The sequence below is a fragment of the Morchella sextelata genome, assembly GCF_020137385.1.
Source record: "Morchella sextelata strain SCLS chromosome Unknown scls_18, whole genome shotgun sequence".
NCBI classification, from domain to species: Eukaryota; Fungi; Ascomycota; class Pezizomycetes; order Pezizales; family Morchellaceae; genus Morchella; species Morchella sextelata.
In genome coordinates this window covers 64,569-83,092 of record NW_025408633.1, presented here as the reverse complement: position 1 = coordinate 83,092, position 18,524 = coordinate 64,569, and the positions used below count along the sequence as shown (strand labels likewise).

At 46.3% G+C, this 18,524-nt stretch overlaps 1 protein-coding gene across 1 annotated transcript; it reads right to left on the bottom strand.

Annotated features, from left to right (window-relative positions):
* Window positions 1-2,021: 2,021 nt before the first annotated feature.
* Window positions 2,022-2,502, bottom strand: H6S33_004542 (uncharacterized protein; the record flags this gene model as incomplete). The annotated part of the gene is made up of 2 exons (XM_044836032.1): window positions 2,022-2,312; window positions 2,401-2,502. The coding sequence occupies 2 exons, from the start codon at window positions 2,500-2,502 to the stop codon at window positions 2,022-2,024; spliced, it is 393 nt and encodes a 130-aa protein (XP_044690515.1).
* Window positions 2,503-18,524: the final 16,022 nt, after the last annotated feature.

Below are 18,524 nucleotides of genomic sequence, written 5' to 3'. Positions count from 1 at the left end.
CAGCTTCAGATCGATCCTCCCTACCACCACCCCTCCACACCCTTCTCAGCGCACACCTCGGCTAAAAAAGCCATGCCTACCTTGTTTCGACCTCTAGCTCTCCCATCGCTGTTTCTCGTCTCAGAGCGCTCAAGGGTGCGAAGGGATCTGACTGGACAATGCTACTGTACTTCCCTTAATGAATGCATTTTCTAGCTGCGTGCATCTCCATCCCAGATCCCAGATCCTGGAAACTTTCCCACGTGGGTGGTTCTATCTATCTGGCTGTCTGTAAACCCCACACTAACTTACCACATACACTTGACTTACTTTTCCTGTTTCTTCTTTGACGGGAGTGAGGGAGGGAAGTACTGACCCGGGGGGGGGGGGGGGAACAGCTACCTTCTGCGGCCGGAGAATTTAATTGGGGTGGTTGTTGTTTTTTTTGTCTCTTTTTTATTTTTTTCATTTTTTTCTTCATTTTTTTTTTTACATCATATTATCCTGACAGGCGTAGCAGCGGGTATCTGCAGCTACATGTAGCAAGTTGCAATTAGAGTTGTGGGCAAGATTAAAAGTACATGTACGTACATACATCATGTAGCCTTGCTTGCGATAACACCCCGACCCCCAATTTCAGTACAACCGCCGTAGTCCTACCAGCTACATAGCTGGCTACAACATGTATGTAACCAGCTAGCCAGCTTTCCCAGCACGGCCGTCACACCTGCCTGCCTGCCTGGCTGGCTGCTTGCCTGAGGGCCTCTTCCACGCACTCTCGTCTCTGAACATGATCATCAACATCATCAATATATATCATCATCATCACTAATAATCATCTGACCACACATGATATCTATCTATATCCAGAACTTCTCGAACACCCTCCATTTATGTAGGCTGAGGCTGTTGCTGCATGCACCCCCCCCCCTTTCCTTTTCCCACCTAAACTAAATTACGCTCCTTTATGCAAGCGAGCAGCCGCCAAGAATATATCGCATATGCAGGTACAATTTGGGGCCTGTGCGTGACGTCTTTGAAGCCGCGGATGGGGCTACTTGGGTGGGTGGCCTATGTACTATGTAGCATTTGGTTAGGGTACTCGAATCGGCCCGGCCCTTGGCCGTGCCGGTGTTTGACGTCGAGGTGTGAAGTCTCATGAACTTTCGAGAGAGCAAGTGCAATTGGCTGGGAGGGAGGTACTATCAGCATGGCCGTTACCTGTCACGCTGCTTGGAAACGTAACTTGTTGCTTGGTTGGTTGCTTGGAGCAAGTGCAAGGTTACAGTTACTGACCAAGAGTAAGTACTACTACTGGCTGATGGCTTGGGCTAGGTAATTCGTTGGGGGTAATAATGGTAATTGTATTGTAATAAACACATATGCATATCCTCCGGCAAACGGGCAGAAAAGAAAACAAAACAAAAGAAACCCATTTCCATGCATGTCCGTTCCGGTAATCTCCGCCCGCCCCATTGAACCAAAAAAGAAGAGATCGAGAGAGAAGAGAAACAATAACAACATAAAAGAAAACAAAAGAGAAGAGAACCCTAGGCTGATAACATCAGATCATACTCGTCATGAAGAGTGGAATAAAGAAATGAAAAGAGACTAAAACTAACTAAACCACCGTGGAGGCACCCCTCCCCCAAAAAAGCAACAAATGGTTGAAACAAGCACTCCCCGAAGATTGACGACACAATTGCGCGGCCGAAGAGATGGTGCGAAATAAGAAAAGAGAAAAAGAAAAGAGAAAAAGAAAAAGAAAAGGAAAAAACGTTAACCCCTGATCCCTACCAGAAACCCTTACAGATGTTTCCCAAAGAATGCCCCTCCCCACACCATCACGACCACCACAACCACCACCGTCGAATTCCATCCTACCTACTCACCGTCATCTTCAATCACGACCACACTCCTCCCCCTAATCATGTACTGACCCTCTCCCCTTTATCCTGGACCGGACCCTGGTATACAAAGGAAAAGCCGAAAAAGAAACAAAAACACCGAAAATGGAACACATAGGGAAAAATGGATCGAAATCAGTGCTTGCAGCAGGGATGGACCTTCACCGCCGTTTCCCAGCTCCCAGGTACATCTTCACCACAATCAAGATCGCAGAATTTCCGAGACTCCAGCATCGCCGCCGCCGCCGTGTCCTTCTCCTTCTTCTCCTCCTCCTCTGCGAAGGAGAAGAGGTGGAGGAAGTCGAGGCCTACCACAGTAGCAGCACTTCGTCTGGGGGAGATGATCACGCAAGGCGACACTGCAGATGAAGCACTACGGCGATCATCGGTCCGCAGTTCACCGTCTGTGTTGTCTCGTCCGGCAGCCTGTTCCATCGCGCACTCCCGGTTAGCTATACTGCGAATTGCAAATGGAGAGATGGAGGGCAAAGGGGCTTGCGGAGGAGGCACATACCACGCATTCGGCGCAGGCAGAGTGGTTGACCCAGACCCAGTTCTCGCAGTTGTAGGTGAGGAAGTTCTTGCAGCGGAACCTGTAGAATCCTGATCCGCTCATGGTGACGATTTGATATATATTGATATAAATAATTTGGGATATTGTTGGTAGGAGAAGAGAGAAGCGGCAGGAAGCAATGTCAAGTATATTTGAACACTCCGAAGAAGACGAGGAAGCTATACAGTTTATATATTTATATATTGACTGATGCAGAAATTCTGAGAGACGAAGAAACGGACGAGCTGCTGCTGAGAAGAGAGATATCGAGATGCTTTATATGAGAGCTGAGAGGAACTGAACTGAACTGAACTGAACTAACCAACAACCCAGCTATATATCGAATTGGATGCCTTGGTCTTATTGCGCTTGTGATCTGATGAACTGGAAAAAAAAAAACCAAGAATGCGAGAAAAACCCGTTCCCTTTATATGTAACCTCCCCCCCCCCCCCCCCCCAATTGGCACAAAAGCACACGGGCCACCACAGCACCGCAAAGCTGAAGCTAAAGGGCCTCGTGGCTCCGGGGCGAGCATACATGGGATCATCTTTTTTTCTTTTTTGACAAGGCTAGCTAGGGAGATTTGCTAGCTAGCCCGTACAGTGAAGACCCCCCCCCCCCCCCCCCCCGGTGTTTGCCCCTCCTCATCCTCTCCTCATCCTACGTCTACTTTTACTATTATTAATACTCATTCACTCACTAAGAATAACATACCATCTCCACATCCGCAGCTTCCACTGTCGGTATCCTCTAACTGAAGATCTTCCGCGATAAAGCCCGAATAGTGATACATCACGAGCTAGAGTCACTATTAGCGGGTTCCTTGCGGGTTCTAAAACCTGGATCAAGCTCACCTGAACAGCCTCGTTGTTGGCAGGTAATATATACTATAACAGGAATGAAGGAACGTAGGTAGGTTCATGTAGGTAGGTTCATGTAGGTAGGCACTTACTTCACTTGCTCCATAAGATATGTTACTCCCGGGGGGGGTATGTGTCACACAATAAGTTCGAAGGTTGAACGTGCAGGGTATGTTACAGCGGGGAGAGTTGTTTAGTTCCTCCTCCTCCTCTTCCTCCTCCTCCTCTTCCTCCTCCTCCCCCTCCCGCTTCTCCTCCACGGTGGGACATTGAGAGACAGTAATTTGTTTTTTCCCAAATGTGTTATCGATATTAGCTGCACTTCCACTTTCAGTCGTTGGGAATAACGGAGTCGTTGGAAGTGTCTTTAGGGAGGCAGTACCATATTCTTCATGCTATGCTTACGGCGCATGGTGAAGGATGGTGATACAGGAAGTGCGAATTCATGCCACTGACCGTCTTTCTCTATCTTTACCTCTGTCTAGTCTCCTTTTACCACTATCACTCTCTTTCTTGGCATGATCCATGAGTATCAAGTATTTTTCAAAATTCCAGTGCAATGCCATCATCTCCACTGTAACATGAGCCAGCGTCTATTTTTATAATACCTTTTCCTTAGTTATTTTCTTGAATCTCCCGCTCTCTCTCTTAAATTGAGGCTATTCATCTCACTTTACACACACAAGGAGTATCAGTAACGACTCATCCTCCGTTACATCTGCATATGTCATCCTCTCTCTCACTCACTCACCTCCAGCCACAGCCCACCTCGACCACCGCTGTAAGTACTCTACTCTCCCCTTCCCCCATACACTCAGCCCGCGCGCCGGTACCACCACCAAAACCCACAACCCACAAGCTATATTGTATGTCGGAGAGGTCGGATGTGCCCGGGCCGAAGGTACTCCCCCAGCTACATACCTAGTTACGGGTTTCTGATCTTTGATCACTAAGCTATTATATTATTCCCCCGTTTCGCAACTCGAGCTATGTGCCTGACATATATTAACAAGCTACATGTAGCTAGCTAGCGCAGCCAGCCGACGCGCTTCCTCCAACCCACCTCCCCCCCCCCCCCCTTCCCCATCCACCACCACCTCCCTCTGGTAGATCGATTGATCACTCGACTCTTGTCTAACTAGTGGTTAGGTGGGTTTATGTTCATCCCATATTAACTAAGCCCCCCCTCCCCCCCAACCTCCCATCTCCTCCATCTAATCCCTCCTCATACCCAGGGACAGCCCTGGCACGTTTGGATTCCTGGATTTGCAGGCCACTAACCTCAGCTGAGAGCGCCCGCGCCGCAATATATCTCCCCGTAGCCTCGGGAACCTGCCCCAAGGATCTGGGCTACGCAAGGACTAGACATGGGGGGAAGGGAAGTGAGGGGTGGAGGAGGAGGGATGGAGGGGTCTACACTCGACCCGCCTCGTATGGGGTTCGAAAGGGGGGGAGGGGGAAGGGGACTGGGGAATTTATTGCTGTTTTAGGCTGGCCGGCGGTGTCGCTTGTTCCTGCGGTGGGCCGCGCGCGGTAATCGATAAGCGGCGACCAGCCAGCCAGGCCAGCTAGCGCAGCTGCTTTGCGCAGCGAAACGCCGCGCGCGCACTATATACTATAGTGCATGGCTGGCTATAAGATGTGCATGCAACATATTTTATGTATACTATGGGAGGATGTGCACGGAATATGCATAACATGCAGCGGGCTCGGGAATCAGGCTTGCAGAGGGCGAGGCGGAAAAGATCGCCGGGTCAATGGTCGGGGCGGGGGGAGATTGTATTGCAGTGTAGGTAGCGTATGAATATATGTAGCTTCAATGTATATATGTGTCGATCGCGGGGAAAGTAGGGGTGGTGGGTGCATGACTGATAGATAGCTAGCTAGCTGGATAGCTTGCTACATACACAGATCTTAATCTTGTTATTGAGCATGAGGTGGGATATAGAGTGGAATGAAACACGGACTGGGGACTAGGGCCATCACGAGGTCGATGTTGCGGCAATTAGTGTAGCTGCTTATGAATTGTTGAGATATGTGAGTGAGTGAGTGAGTGAGAGAACGTGAAATTCAAAAGAGAGAGGGAAATTTATCGGGGGTTGGGTTTGGATCCAACGGTATGGCCGGCCGGGTGTTTCGGGATTCATGCCCTCAGCCAACAGAACTACCAGACTGATGGGTATACAGGAATCAAGCTTCAAGGGGGTTGGTCACCTGGGGAAAGAGGAGGAATTCACTGTCGTTGCCCCGGACCAATAGAGCTGGATGGGGGTGAGTGATAGGATTTGCATGTTAGTAGAATGGAATATAGCAGCTGCAGAGGTCAGCTAGCTAGCTAGCTTCTAGTAATTAACAGGAATATTGTCTCGTATTCGACCGCGTACGCAAGTGTCTGTAACTAGCTACATGTAGCTATCAAGAAAGTTGCATGGGATATATTCTACTCGCCGTCATGATCGTCACCTATAGCTACATAGCTAGCTAGCTAAGCTACGAGCATCAATCACAGAGAGAGAGTCAAAGCTGGCTAAATTAAAGTAGCGATTACCAAAAGGAGGTCATTTCCAGTATCACAAAGAACGTGGGGTCCATAATTGTAATTAAATAACACAAGCACATATTAATTACCGACGGCGGCAATCACTGAGAAAGTCCCACCCCCCCCCAATAAGTAGCTAGTTGCGCAAGGATAAGAGGCATACACACAGGTGAATGTGGTGCGCATCTTCGTCTCCGAACCAGCTGCTGCACCGTGCAGTGCATATCGCGGGCACCCCAGAAACATCCCTGCTGTAGCTCGTACGTACAGCCAGACACATAGATTGATAGACTCGAGCATAATCACCAGTGCACCACCACCACCACCACGACTGCCGACCGGCAATGCAGAGCTGGCAGCTGGGAAACATCATGGAGGACAGCGCCGAGGTGCGACAGCATAACGGCTAGGTAGGGAATTTGCAGTGTGTGAGACGGATGTGAACCAGAGTCGAGATTATTAGCATACTAATTAACCATGTATCCCATTTGCCGTTGAGATTGTGAGCTCCCAATCTCTCTGTAGCTCTCTCCCGAGCTCTGGATGGATGCAATGCCTGTATCCAGATCAGCGATGGTTAATTACGCGGCTCTTTCTTCCTTTTTTGCAAGTGATTTGGGGGGGGGGGGGGGGGGGGGTACAAGGTAGGCTTGATCTGGTATGGAGGTCGCTCTTTGATACCAAGTATTGATCTTCTTGAAGTGGCTCGAATGCGGAAGCGGCTCCGCTTCGTCCAACTGTGTAGCTGGGCTGGCAGCTCGGGGCCGGTCCGATAATTGTGCATGCGTCGATATATGTTTTGTCTTGATATGTACGAACTGCTGTTATCAGATTGGCAGCTATAGCTATATATCATATGGTCAGGATATCCGAGAGTGTAGTGGGGCCGAGATATATAGATCAGGCCATGATCAAACTCGCTCGTGAATCGCGGGTATATCCAACATCTCGCAATCCTCAGTGGGCATATTAGGGAGACAGCAATTGTGCCAAGTAAGCTCATGTCTTCGTCCGGCGACGTTAGTGCTCAATGGTCGTTCACGTCAGTCAGTAGCAAGTAACGAGTAAGTTCTAGTTAACGTCGTCGGGGCCGTGAGGAGGGGTAATTGAAGGGAGGCCTAAGCGTGGTAGCAATAGCAGTGCATGTATACAATTGTAGTAGTTGTTGCAGTTTATAGTATAGTAGCTAGACCTCTATCTGAGATCACCCTACATATCAGGCTAGCTCTCCTGTTCCTGATTGCTCCGCTAGCTAGCTGCCAATATAATGCAGTGAAGGGCTATTCACGGCCCGATCGGCTGACGTCCGAGGCGGCGGCTCAGGCGGAAATCCGTCAGTGCGGTGCGAAGAACGGGCCAAGCATCTTGCCTGCCGATCCCGGGACACCTGGTGGTAGTGGTTGTAGTTGTGGTTGTGGTGGTTTTGGTGGTTGTGGTTGTGGTGGTTGTGGTGGTGGTGGTGGTGGTGATATCGATGGTGATGCATATGGCTAGCCAGCTACATAGGTTACATACATGCCATGCAATATGGTTGTTTGAGATTCCCTCTACGCACAACTTGCAGTTGGTAACTATCTCCTAATTTCAAACTTCAATATCACGAATACCGCCGAGAGCGTCTATCTCGACGATTGATGGGCTAGAATCTCAATGTTTGGACTCGAACATGATCTATAGGTGGAGAGTCCAATGTCCGCGGGATGGTTGATAGATAACGTTAACGGCCAATTCGTAATAGACGCAATTTCACCTCAGCTGGATCCGGTCAATTCCTCTGCTGGCTGTCTGGCTATGTTAATTGCCTGGCTGACTGGCGGTAAACTCGATGTTTGTGCAGCAGGAATTTAATGAATCAACATACGACGTTCGTTGATGATATTACCGACTCGTACTTCCTTCTTCTCTTCATCTTTTGCTTCTCTCGGGGGTCTTGTTCGGGCAAGGCATATTATTACCAAGCGAAATGGCTAGCCACTCAGCCAATTCACCCTCCGCACACCCGTTTAAACACAAGACAGTCGAGTCGCGATCGGGGATGGGGGGCTTGAAGATGATTTACACACAAACAGCCTACACACTCACAAACACAAACACAAACACAAAGACACACCCACACGCGCTCGCACACCCACAGAAAGCAGCCAGAAGCACGTACAGCACACCACATCGCTGAACAGCTGTAGGCGCCCTCGGATATTAGATATTAGGTGCCTGTCCATCATCATCCCATCCCATCCCATCCGTCAAAAAAGAAGCCTTGACGCAAGCACTTGGGGAAGGGAACTAACCTTGGTCTAGAAGCGGCCATACCATGATCTGGGTATACGTGATATGGAACCTAATCGCGGGCTGTGTTTGGGGAACGTGCGTCCGCATGAAACAACTCTGATCCTCCCTCCCTCTCCGCCCAAACGTCAACGTTAATGTCCAGAGTCAAAGTCTGTCCGTCACATGGAGCGTGGGCTTGGGGGGGGGGGGGGGGGGAAGGGGTCTAGAAGCGACATGTCCCCGGCTAGGCTGCACAGGCACAGCTAGGTACTACATATTAGTACTTGCATACATACAAGTGCATCCATACTGTGGAGGATGGCAGCTAGAAGGGGGATAGAGAATTAAAGAGATAATAATTTAAGTCTGACTAAGGGACTGAGTGCGGTCATTATATAGCTGCAGGTATGTAACGTTAACGGTCTAACAAATCAATACATTCATGATCATGTAGAGTAGCTACATGTACATCATGTATGTACTCTACATTTTCGCGTAACCCTACATGTAAGGTACACAGTACATACAGGTACCTGTCAAACGTTAACAGAAAAAAGAAAGAAAGAAAAGAAAGGGAAAAACGGGGGAAATGGACGAGTGAGCACAATAAATTGATTGATTCACCGATCCCACATATTTTTTACGTTATAATCGGGTTTCTTACTATTTCCTGAGTCGGAGAGAGAGCTCAGCTAGGGATCAGGGCCACGAGGAAGGATCTGTAGCTATGCGGTTTTAGGAGGCTAGTCGAGGTCCCCCCTCGCCTCGCGCGTTTGTAGACTGTAGCCCGACCAATTGACCACGGCCCCCTTATGACAGATAACGTGCACTACTCTCGCTCGACTTGAGGGTTTGTAAATAGATGGCTCCGAGTCTATTGGCCGTGAGTGTGAGATATATGTCTGTCGATCATCCAGTGGATCGATCCTCCTCGCTTGGGTCTAGTCTTAGGTCCTGCATACATTTAACTACTCTACTTGCTAGAGACCTCTCTTTAGGAAGTAAATAATATATATACTCATCATGGCCGTATGTGTGGCTATAGATCGTAGTATGCACTACCTAACTCTGCACATACGTCTAGATAAATTATTTCACTTACACGTATGATCATGATATACATGATCTGGTGTGTACTGTCTATATATCTGTGACGGCAGGCTACGCCTTCTCACACAGTTACGTGTAAATATGCTTGTAATTACATTCCTACATGCGTACATACCCTCAGCGAGATCTTGTTGATCTTTGATATGATACTAACCTCTGCTCGATCAGCTGGCGCTCTACACGATATGTATGTTCATGAACACCAATATATTATAGCACACACACACAAACACACGCGTATGTAATAATATAATAGAGGCGGTCTAATATAGATCCTATGTACTTGGGCATATAATAAGCACAATAACCAGGTTTGGGGATGAGGGTAGGGGAGGTTTGCGTGCTTACCGTACCACTTAACGCCGCTGTCCACCATCACGATATATCACACAGCTAGCTACATGTATATATATCTAGCTACAGGTACATACATACAAGATACATACCTGCAGGACAGCTTGCGAGTTAATTAATGAGGCCGCAACCGACAACCGAGATCCCGGGTCGCCCGGCGGTATCACAAGATCCTTGCTACGACATCGCATATTCCAAACGATGATAGATCCAAGGAGCCATGCATGCATGCATCTTTTTCTTCTATTTTTCGACTTTTTGCGGGAGTGCCCCCTGAGATAACAGGGAGAGGGTCGAAGTCGAGGGGAGGAATATATCGAGGGGCGTCGGTCATTTGCGGGGCACTCTTCGACAATGTGACGCTCGAGGCGATCGATGGAATGTCATGGGCGGTGCTGGTACATGGCCAATATGGTGTTACAACATTGTACTGTGCTAACTGGGGGTTGCTTAACAATCAGTGGGTGGTCCGGAGAGCTTGAGACTCGGGCGACTGATGTGATGATGACTTGGCTGAGATGGTGTTATACTGCATGCAGACGTGCCCGCGGGTCCATGATCCAGGAATCGAGGTGACGGGAAAGGGCTACTTGGGGGTTTGGCAATCATCATCACTGGCCTGCTTGCACTGTGCTGCATACTCTACATACATCTTGCATGCATCACTGCTCGTGGATGGCATGCATCACTCTGCTCAGTGATTGGTTGATGCATGCCAACCCACGACGTCCCTTTTGAATTCCCTCATGCTCAGTGAGTAAAGAATTCAAAGGGTCCCGGGACATCCATCACGCGACAATCTCGGAATCGCAGATGGATTGGGTCACGGTCCGTGAGATATCTAGGTTACAGCCTGAATTATAGACTTCACCGGAGCTGAGGGCTAGGAACGACCGAGAGGGCGACGCCGTTCGTACTCCTCCAGCCATCTAGCTAGCTGGTTGGTTTACGGATTTTCATGTGGCCACTACGACGTTACCGGCGGGAGTAATCGGTTCTGGTGGACTTGTGTTCGCTAGTTCGTCATTTCAGAAACTGGGCTGATGTGATATCGATGCTGGTGATACATGGTGCTGCTGGTTGAAAGAAAAAAAAAGACTCAGCCTGGCATTGTTCCTTTTCTTTCCTTCTCTTTTCTTTGTGTATCGTGGGGTGTACCTACGGGTCATGTCTTCTCACTCGTGGCATGGTTTCCTGATCTGATCATCACTCCAGCCTTGTTGTTGCATCAGGATGATGCAGGGGCGGCGGTATAACCATAAATAAGGCCCGAATGATCATCTTTCCTCATTTCTGCAATATATATTGCATATGTGCTTGTAGTCGTAATTGTGTATTCGATTACGATCATAGTTTTATGCAGGGAACGCATACTTAGTATGTATATCGGTGCCCCTTATTCCTAGCGAGTGTACAAATACGTACCGAATCATCGAGTTTATTATAATCTAATTTAATCAGTTCATTATTATCGAGCTAGAAACTTGCGCGGAGAGAAGAGCTACGATCTAATTCGAATGAGTATGTAAGTAGTAAAATAGTATCCACATACGCCTTCGTAACTCAGCCATAAATTTTCATATGGTGCCTCGTATGATACCCCCAATCATAAGGCCTAACAATGAACTCGGAGTATGTACGTGGGTTTAAGACATTTGTCGGAGACATGATCCAACTTTTGGAGACCGGTGATCAACCACGTGCAATTGCAACCGGTTGCTCCATTTTAGTTTCGCCAAATATTACCAGACTTCCTTCACGGTTATAACTCTACCACCCTCAGGACTTCCCAAGAAATAATAAGATTTTTAGAGTAAAATATAGCTGTATCATGTTATAAATCTCGATCGATCAGAGTGTGCATGTATGTTTCGCTCCCCGCGGCTTCTCAGGAATTGAACAAGCCGGATTATAATTGACCCCAATTATTAATTCGAGCGTGTTCAAAGGCTTGATAGAATACAATCTTGATTATCTTTTTTCCCACAGAGCCATGCGCGCCTCCTAGCTCGGTGGACATGATCATTCTGTCAGTCCCACCGAAACCAGACACAAGAACAAAAGATGACACCGCAACGCACCTGAGGCAGTGTCAGGAAAGCAGAGCAACTAGTCCTCGAGAGGCCGATCAAACATTGTTGCCGCATCTTATTGCAACGTCTCAGCGCAAAACCTTCACTTTTCTGTTGAGTTTATCCGGAGGCCGGGCCTCCCTACCGCTCGGTGAGTGATGTGCGATTCGAGACAACTGTGTGTTTTCAGCGCGGTTTTGGATTGGCGAGGGAGGAGAATGGTAGCATGATTGCGATCCCGCACGCGGGGCTAGCCCTATGTGCCCTAAGTGCTAATAACGAGAAATTATCCGTTGGAGCAGTATGTAGACGTATATTACTGGCTAGGCGGGGTCTCGGAGGTGAGTGAGTCATGTTATATCACACGCAAGCAAGTAGTAGGGATAAACATGAGACGGGTCGTATTTATTATTTTTGTTTTCACCTTGCTCGATTCAAGACAAGCTCTTTCTTGTCTGACCAGCATAATTAAGATTATCTTGATATTTGTCTCAGGCTCCAGATTATTAGCAAACTACTAGCTCGTGAAAAGACAAACGACGTCGTCTTGAGATGAATTAAGAGAATACCTGTTTCTTTCTAATTAGACATTGAAACGTACGTACATGCACCTGCTGTCGAGATGGGCCTTGACTAACTGTGGGGCAGCTGTCCTTTTCACATCTCCAGCTCACACAAAGTTTTAGACATGTTCGAGTGATTAGCGATGATCCGTTGCAGATAAGGGAATCACTCCCGTTGTTATGTTCAAGGCCGCTCGTTGGTTGCGATGCCATTGGCTCTGAACAGTGAGTTTTGCCTCAAGGTCGGCGCCGCTTTCAATCAATTGATTGCAAGCGGTTTCGTAATATATCCTAACGAAATCTTTAAACCTTTCTTTCCTTTCCCCATTAGAATCTGCCGGAGGAATGATAAGACGTTCTTTTTCTTGATAAATGCCCGAAAGACACGTGCAAGGTATGCAGTCTCTCCTATTGATGTCTCAGACTGCAACACATTCCGCCTTGTTGGTTGGCTGTTTCTGCGTAGCGAACAGAATCACCTTTGCTAAATTCCGGTTTAAGTTATGAAACTCCGTGTCCCGGATGTAAAGGGAAAAACTAAAAACGGCCCGAATGCAAAAAAGAAAAGAAAAAGAATAGCATGTGTTTGAGGTATGTAAAACTTCGTGATTAGTTCTAGCTTGCAATGCGTACGTTGACCATCAAGCGAGGAAAGGATGAAAAGATCGCCTCATTTCAAGCACTAGAGTCATTAAGGTCAGATTGATGTTTTGTGTCAATTGTGTCAGGTGAGCATGAGCTAGCTTGACATTGACACTAGCCTGGTCCCTGTGTGTTATTTGTAATCAAGAGAAGATCATTGACACTTCCCGCATAATTATAAGCTATGTAGGAGTAAAGAACGTAAGGCCTCGCTTGCGGTTGCCAAGAAGCAGTGAGAAAAAGGGGGGGGGGGGGGAGGGAGGAGAGAGCGCAACTGGAATTTTATCGCCGGGGAAAGTCGAAGAAACCGTTAGCCGCAAGACATGCAGCAGTGACATGCATTAATCAGGAGGATAAGACATTCCAGGAACGGTATAAGACAATCGACATCTCATCTTCGATCTCCATCTTAGCTAGATAGCAGAGGGTAATATATTAATATGTATCCTCGCCGGGTGGTCATGGAGGTTGAGCACGTGCATGTGGCCTCGGGAAATATGTATATATCTACTGAAAGAGTGTACGTGTGCCTATGTGGCTTCTTTGGCAATTAATTGCATCTTTGGACCAGCGTGTAAATAATGTGCACGGGGAGGAAGAAGTGATCATGGGCTATATACAACTAGGTACGTGTATAATTACGGCCATCCAACCGGATAACACGAGTGATAGAGAGTGATGACGAACAGAAGCAAGGAGAAGGGGCGCGGGGTGGGTGGATGGGGGGTTACGTTTAGGCATTAAGCCGGGCTTAACAGCTAGACCTCAATTAAAGGTTATAATGTAATTACGTATATGCGAGATTTCAATTTTTGTAATATTCGTCTCAGGCAATTGCTTATTTACATGTATGTATGTAGAACATCACGACCATACATGTACATAAGTATACACATGTATGGATGCCTTGTAGCAAGAAGAGTGTTTATTCCGGAACGTCGCGGATGTACATGTGCGCACAATCGCTTCGCACTGGATGCATACATGAATGCCACCTGCCGTGGATCAACTTCCCTGCGAGTGTTAACGGGAATACCCGAGCTTAGCCCTGAGATATAATAGATGTGGAGACACCGGGCGAGGCTGGAGGTAACTACATACATGGTCGAACTACATGTAGTATGCACGGTCTATCGACTCTCAATCGTTGGAATCATATAGCTCGAGCACATGCAATATGTATTCTCTAGGACAGACGTCGTACTGAATAAAATCCAGGTACAAACCGGCCTCCAGCTAGCTAGCTTCATCTCTCCGAGGAGATGGAGCCAGATAGTCTAAAAGAACGCCGAGTGATCCACTATGAAGGAGCTAAATTAATTGCACTCCTGGAACCCGGATGATCCGTGAAACGTTGTAGTACCGAGCCGCCTGGCACATGCACGTGCTTCAGGAAGAACTGGTTGTTTGGTACTATTTATGTACCGAATCTTTCTTTTGGGACATTTGAATCGCTGAAACTTGCATTTCAGTGGAGACTCGATCATGGTTCAACAGGAAGTATAGCAAACTGGACATCTTTTGCACAGCCTTCTCATCATTAGCGATCGCTTATGCAAAGATCCTATATCATTGCCGTCTTGTATCAGCATATATCTCATGAAATGAGTGTAGCAGGATGTTAATTCAAGTTTGGGTATGTATTTTTGGCAACACTTCCCGGGATATATCACGTACCACCACTGCCTCCGAAAGCCTGCAAGTTTCATGTGTGGAAAACGCGGGGAACCCTGTCTATTGAAAATATCTCCTGTAAAATGGTATCCTGCTAATATCAGAGGTATATGTAGTTATTATTTGCATTCATAAAACCTTTCGCGAACACCCAAGATTAGGTGGATAATGAACCGTATAATTATAATTCCTAGGTCGTACGAGCTAATTTGGAAAAGAAAAAGACTTGTAAAACCTGCTACCGTACTGGTGTCATCAAGCTAAAATCCTGCACTGAGATGCGTGTCACTCTGCTAATATATCAGATCTAACGGACCCATACCACTAATGTATGTATGTACGTGCTCGGGCGGGCAAAAAAAAAACATGGGGAGGATGCGATATATGGCGGTGAACCCCGGATATAAAAACCGCCACTGGATCCCATGGTATGACATGGAAATCCTTGTCGGTTTGGGGTAGAATGCAGTAAGATACCTAATACAATTTCGCCGGTCAGCAGTAACTTTAGCCTTTAAAGCTCTTTGACCCAAGAGCCCGGGCGCAGTGTTGCGCTTTGACCACGCCTTCAAGCATTATGACAGGAAGATCCGTCGAGCCAACCAGGTCTCCACACAATACAGGGCGGTCGCAATCGCGCGAAGTGGTAGGCTCTAACGTTTACGCCGAGCTCCAATGGGTGCATATCTGGTATATACGTGACGGATTATTTTGATGCCTGAAATCGTGATATAATCAATGGGACCGACCTCGGCGAGTACAAACACTTGTGCTCCCAATGTTTTTGAAATATGATATAGAAGCGAGATTTAAAATAGCATTAGTGGCGTACAATAAATATATAATCGAAAATACATGTATCGGTGTGTTGTGTGGCCGGCCTTGCATCATACAATATCACTCACCACTGCTTCTATGTATGTACTTTGTTCGGTTTCATCATGTAATATCACTCATCGCTGCCTCTATGATATTGTTTGGTTTTTCTTTTCTTTTTTCTTTTGTTTAATTCATTAATTATATTGTTTGGTTGATTTGTTTATTGTTGCCTTTATAACACTGCTTTAATTTGTACGCGTCAGCTTGGCTAGAATATATGTTTTTAAATTTCATATCATTGGCCGTTTAGAGAATTAAGAACAGCAACTTAACCAGCTGCGCCGGCCCTCACCCAGATAATTTGGAGGTTGCTTGATGTAGGATAGCATATCCTATTAGACTTGAGCTTGTGAATTAAGGAGACGGTACTGATCGTGATCAACAGTGTACTAAGCTTCCTTTGACGGCTGGGGTTAAGACAAAACCCAACTTGATCGGCCTATGGTGCCGGTCGCGATAAACCTACAATTGCGGATATATATTATCCCAGGAAAAATGATTATTTCGCTCATATAATCTATTCTTAGCTATAAGAAACCATTTCTTTATTCAAGAACTAGTTTTTGAGACCCTTAGTTCACTAACGCTGCGCTGAATAATTCGCCCTACTAATATTTACACCTAACCTTGAGAAATTGCTCCTAAAACTGGCATTGGAGACCTCCGCACCAAAATTACCCTAGCTAGAAAACCTGTATATTAACCCAGTGTTAAATTAGTAAATGAAGGAGTTCAAAGCAGCCACGCTGTAGATAATCATCAGAGCTATCAAGTGTATGTTTTAAAATTCTCTATATCTAAAACTATTTGGGTGTAATGGGTTCAACGCGGAAGTCTCGAGTCTTTTTGACTTTTTTCTCCCCACCTAAACATACTGTAGCGAGTACTACGGTTGGTACATCAGCTGTTAGCTGCAGCGGCCGATTTTAGTCCCTTAATTATAGTACGATGTCACGTCAGGTCAGCAAAACCTCTGTAGCATAATTTGAGATGCCAGTAATAGTAAGAAACAAAAAAGCTTGATCTTTCATAGATGGGGGCAGGTTTGTACTGGAGGAGAAGAACCCATACGTTACTGGAAAACCGTGAGTGTACCTTATGGCGCCGCGCCGGTCGCTCTAAACCTACCCTATTCCCTTACCGAATTCGATTCCCGTGCCAATATATCTGGCCCATCAAAAATAAGGAAGTCGAAATTTAAAGACGGGCAGTTAGTAGGCAATCACAAGGACTACAGATTGTCTGTTCCAGTTCCTTTCATTTTAATTTTTTAAAGGAGTAGCTAGGCTTACAAGTTATGGGAAATATTGGTAATGGCCACTGTAAAACCACACCTAAAACCAGAGTTTAGTACTCACGCAAAATCGGATATATACCTCCAGAGAAGAAATTTATTGGTACTAAAAGTAGGTTATATGTGCCCAATAAATCGTTTTTTTGTCTGGCGCAATGGCCAGAAAGGTATGTTAAGTACGTTGGCCGGCGCCATAGCATGATCGAAATTACTTGTCAGCACCAAATCGGCCCTGTACCATAAATACAAACTGACAATTAGCCAAGACGTACCAATCACAGTGCTCGTTACAGTAGTCTCCAGCCCTATCTCCCCCAAAAATAAGAAAATCTGATATTTTTGTTGCATTAATTAGTGTGATAAGAGAGCCTTTGCGCATTTTCCCCGCCATAAGGTAATATGACGAAACGTCTCGAGACTTTGACGAGACTAGGCAACTGTCTCGAGATTTTCAAGACTTAGTTTAAACAATAAAAGGCGAAGGAAAGTCTCTTCTCCTCTCGTCTAGATCGTGCCCATCACTAATTTCAATTAAATACAAGTATTCTGTAATGGGAATGGCGTTCACGGGAATATTATAGACGCACTGCGCTAGGTCCATTAATCTACGAGTTTGACCGGGTTTTTGCAATTGCAACGTCGTCAATGTTTGTCCACGTTGTTTCCTACAAGTTACATGATGGTCAGCTTTAAAGTGTTCTGCCGCGCGCGTAGTGTTCTCCAGGACACCGTTCGAGACCAAAGTAAGGCCCAATCTTGTCTTATCTTGTGGGATGAGAGTACCTATCTCTTCTTCTCTCGTCCGCCCCTCGATGCATACACGAATGACATAATAAATCAAAAACAAATCCGTCCCGAGACAGGCTTGAGAAAACCGAGTGAGTATTTGTGAGCCAAGAACCCAACGAAATTAAAGCTTTGCACAATGATAGAAAGGTTTATCACTTTGTTGGAAAGAAAAGAACACGATTCAGTTATGTAAGCGATTTTTGAGTAGAGAGACCTAAAGAAAGAAGAAGAGAAAAAAAATACAAGTGAGCTCCTCCTTCATCGTCCCTTATATTACCTTCCTTGCCTTGTTGCCACGATGCGCGAGCCACGACGTAACCTAACAACGCTAGTAGATACAAAACAGGTTAACTTTATGTCTTCCCTGACTCTTCTTCTATTTAGTTCTTAGCTGTTTCCTGGTCTAGCTTCTCAAATTATACCCGATAGACGTGTAACAAACAGCTGATGTGCTGTCTGGGAGTGGCCCACATGGGTTCGGGGTAGAATTAGACTTCATTTTTATCACCAACACCTATGGCACTATTAGTATGTATATCTTGATAGATTCAACCTGGTCTGAAGATCAATAATATTTGATATCGAGATGTTCCAGGCAAGACTTCGAGACGTCTCGTCTAATAGAGAACACTAGTTCTACGGTGTTTTTGCTCACTGAAACGTCCTCACCGCGGATTTGATAGCAGTAGCTATTTCGAAGTATACTAACAAAGGATTTACCAATCCGAAAATGAATTCATTTCTAACCCACTGAAACATTGACTACCGGCTATGCTAGAAAAACAAGAGTTATAAGACGTAAGGCCCTTGCTTCATTGTTGAAACGCCTTACATATGTACAGCGGGAGGAAGATTGAAAAGACTTCATATGGCTCAGGCTATCATCATGTCGGAATGGTATGCTCATAAATGTCGTAGCTGTTATTGGAGTGTATCTTAAGAACTTATTCTCGTTGCGTGTGTATACATTGCGTCTAAATAAGGATTCACCACCAAATGCTCCTTCCCCACTAGGCTAATTAATGAGTTAGATCACCTGC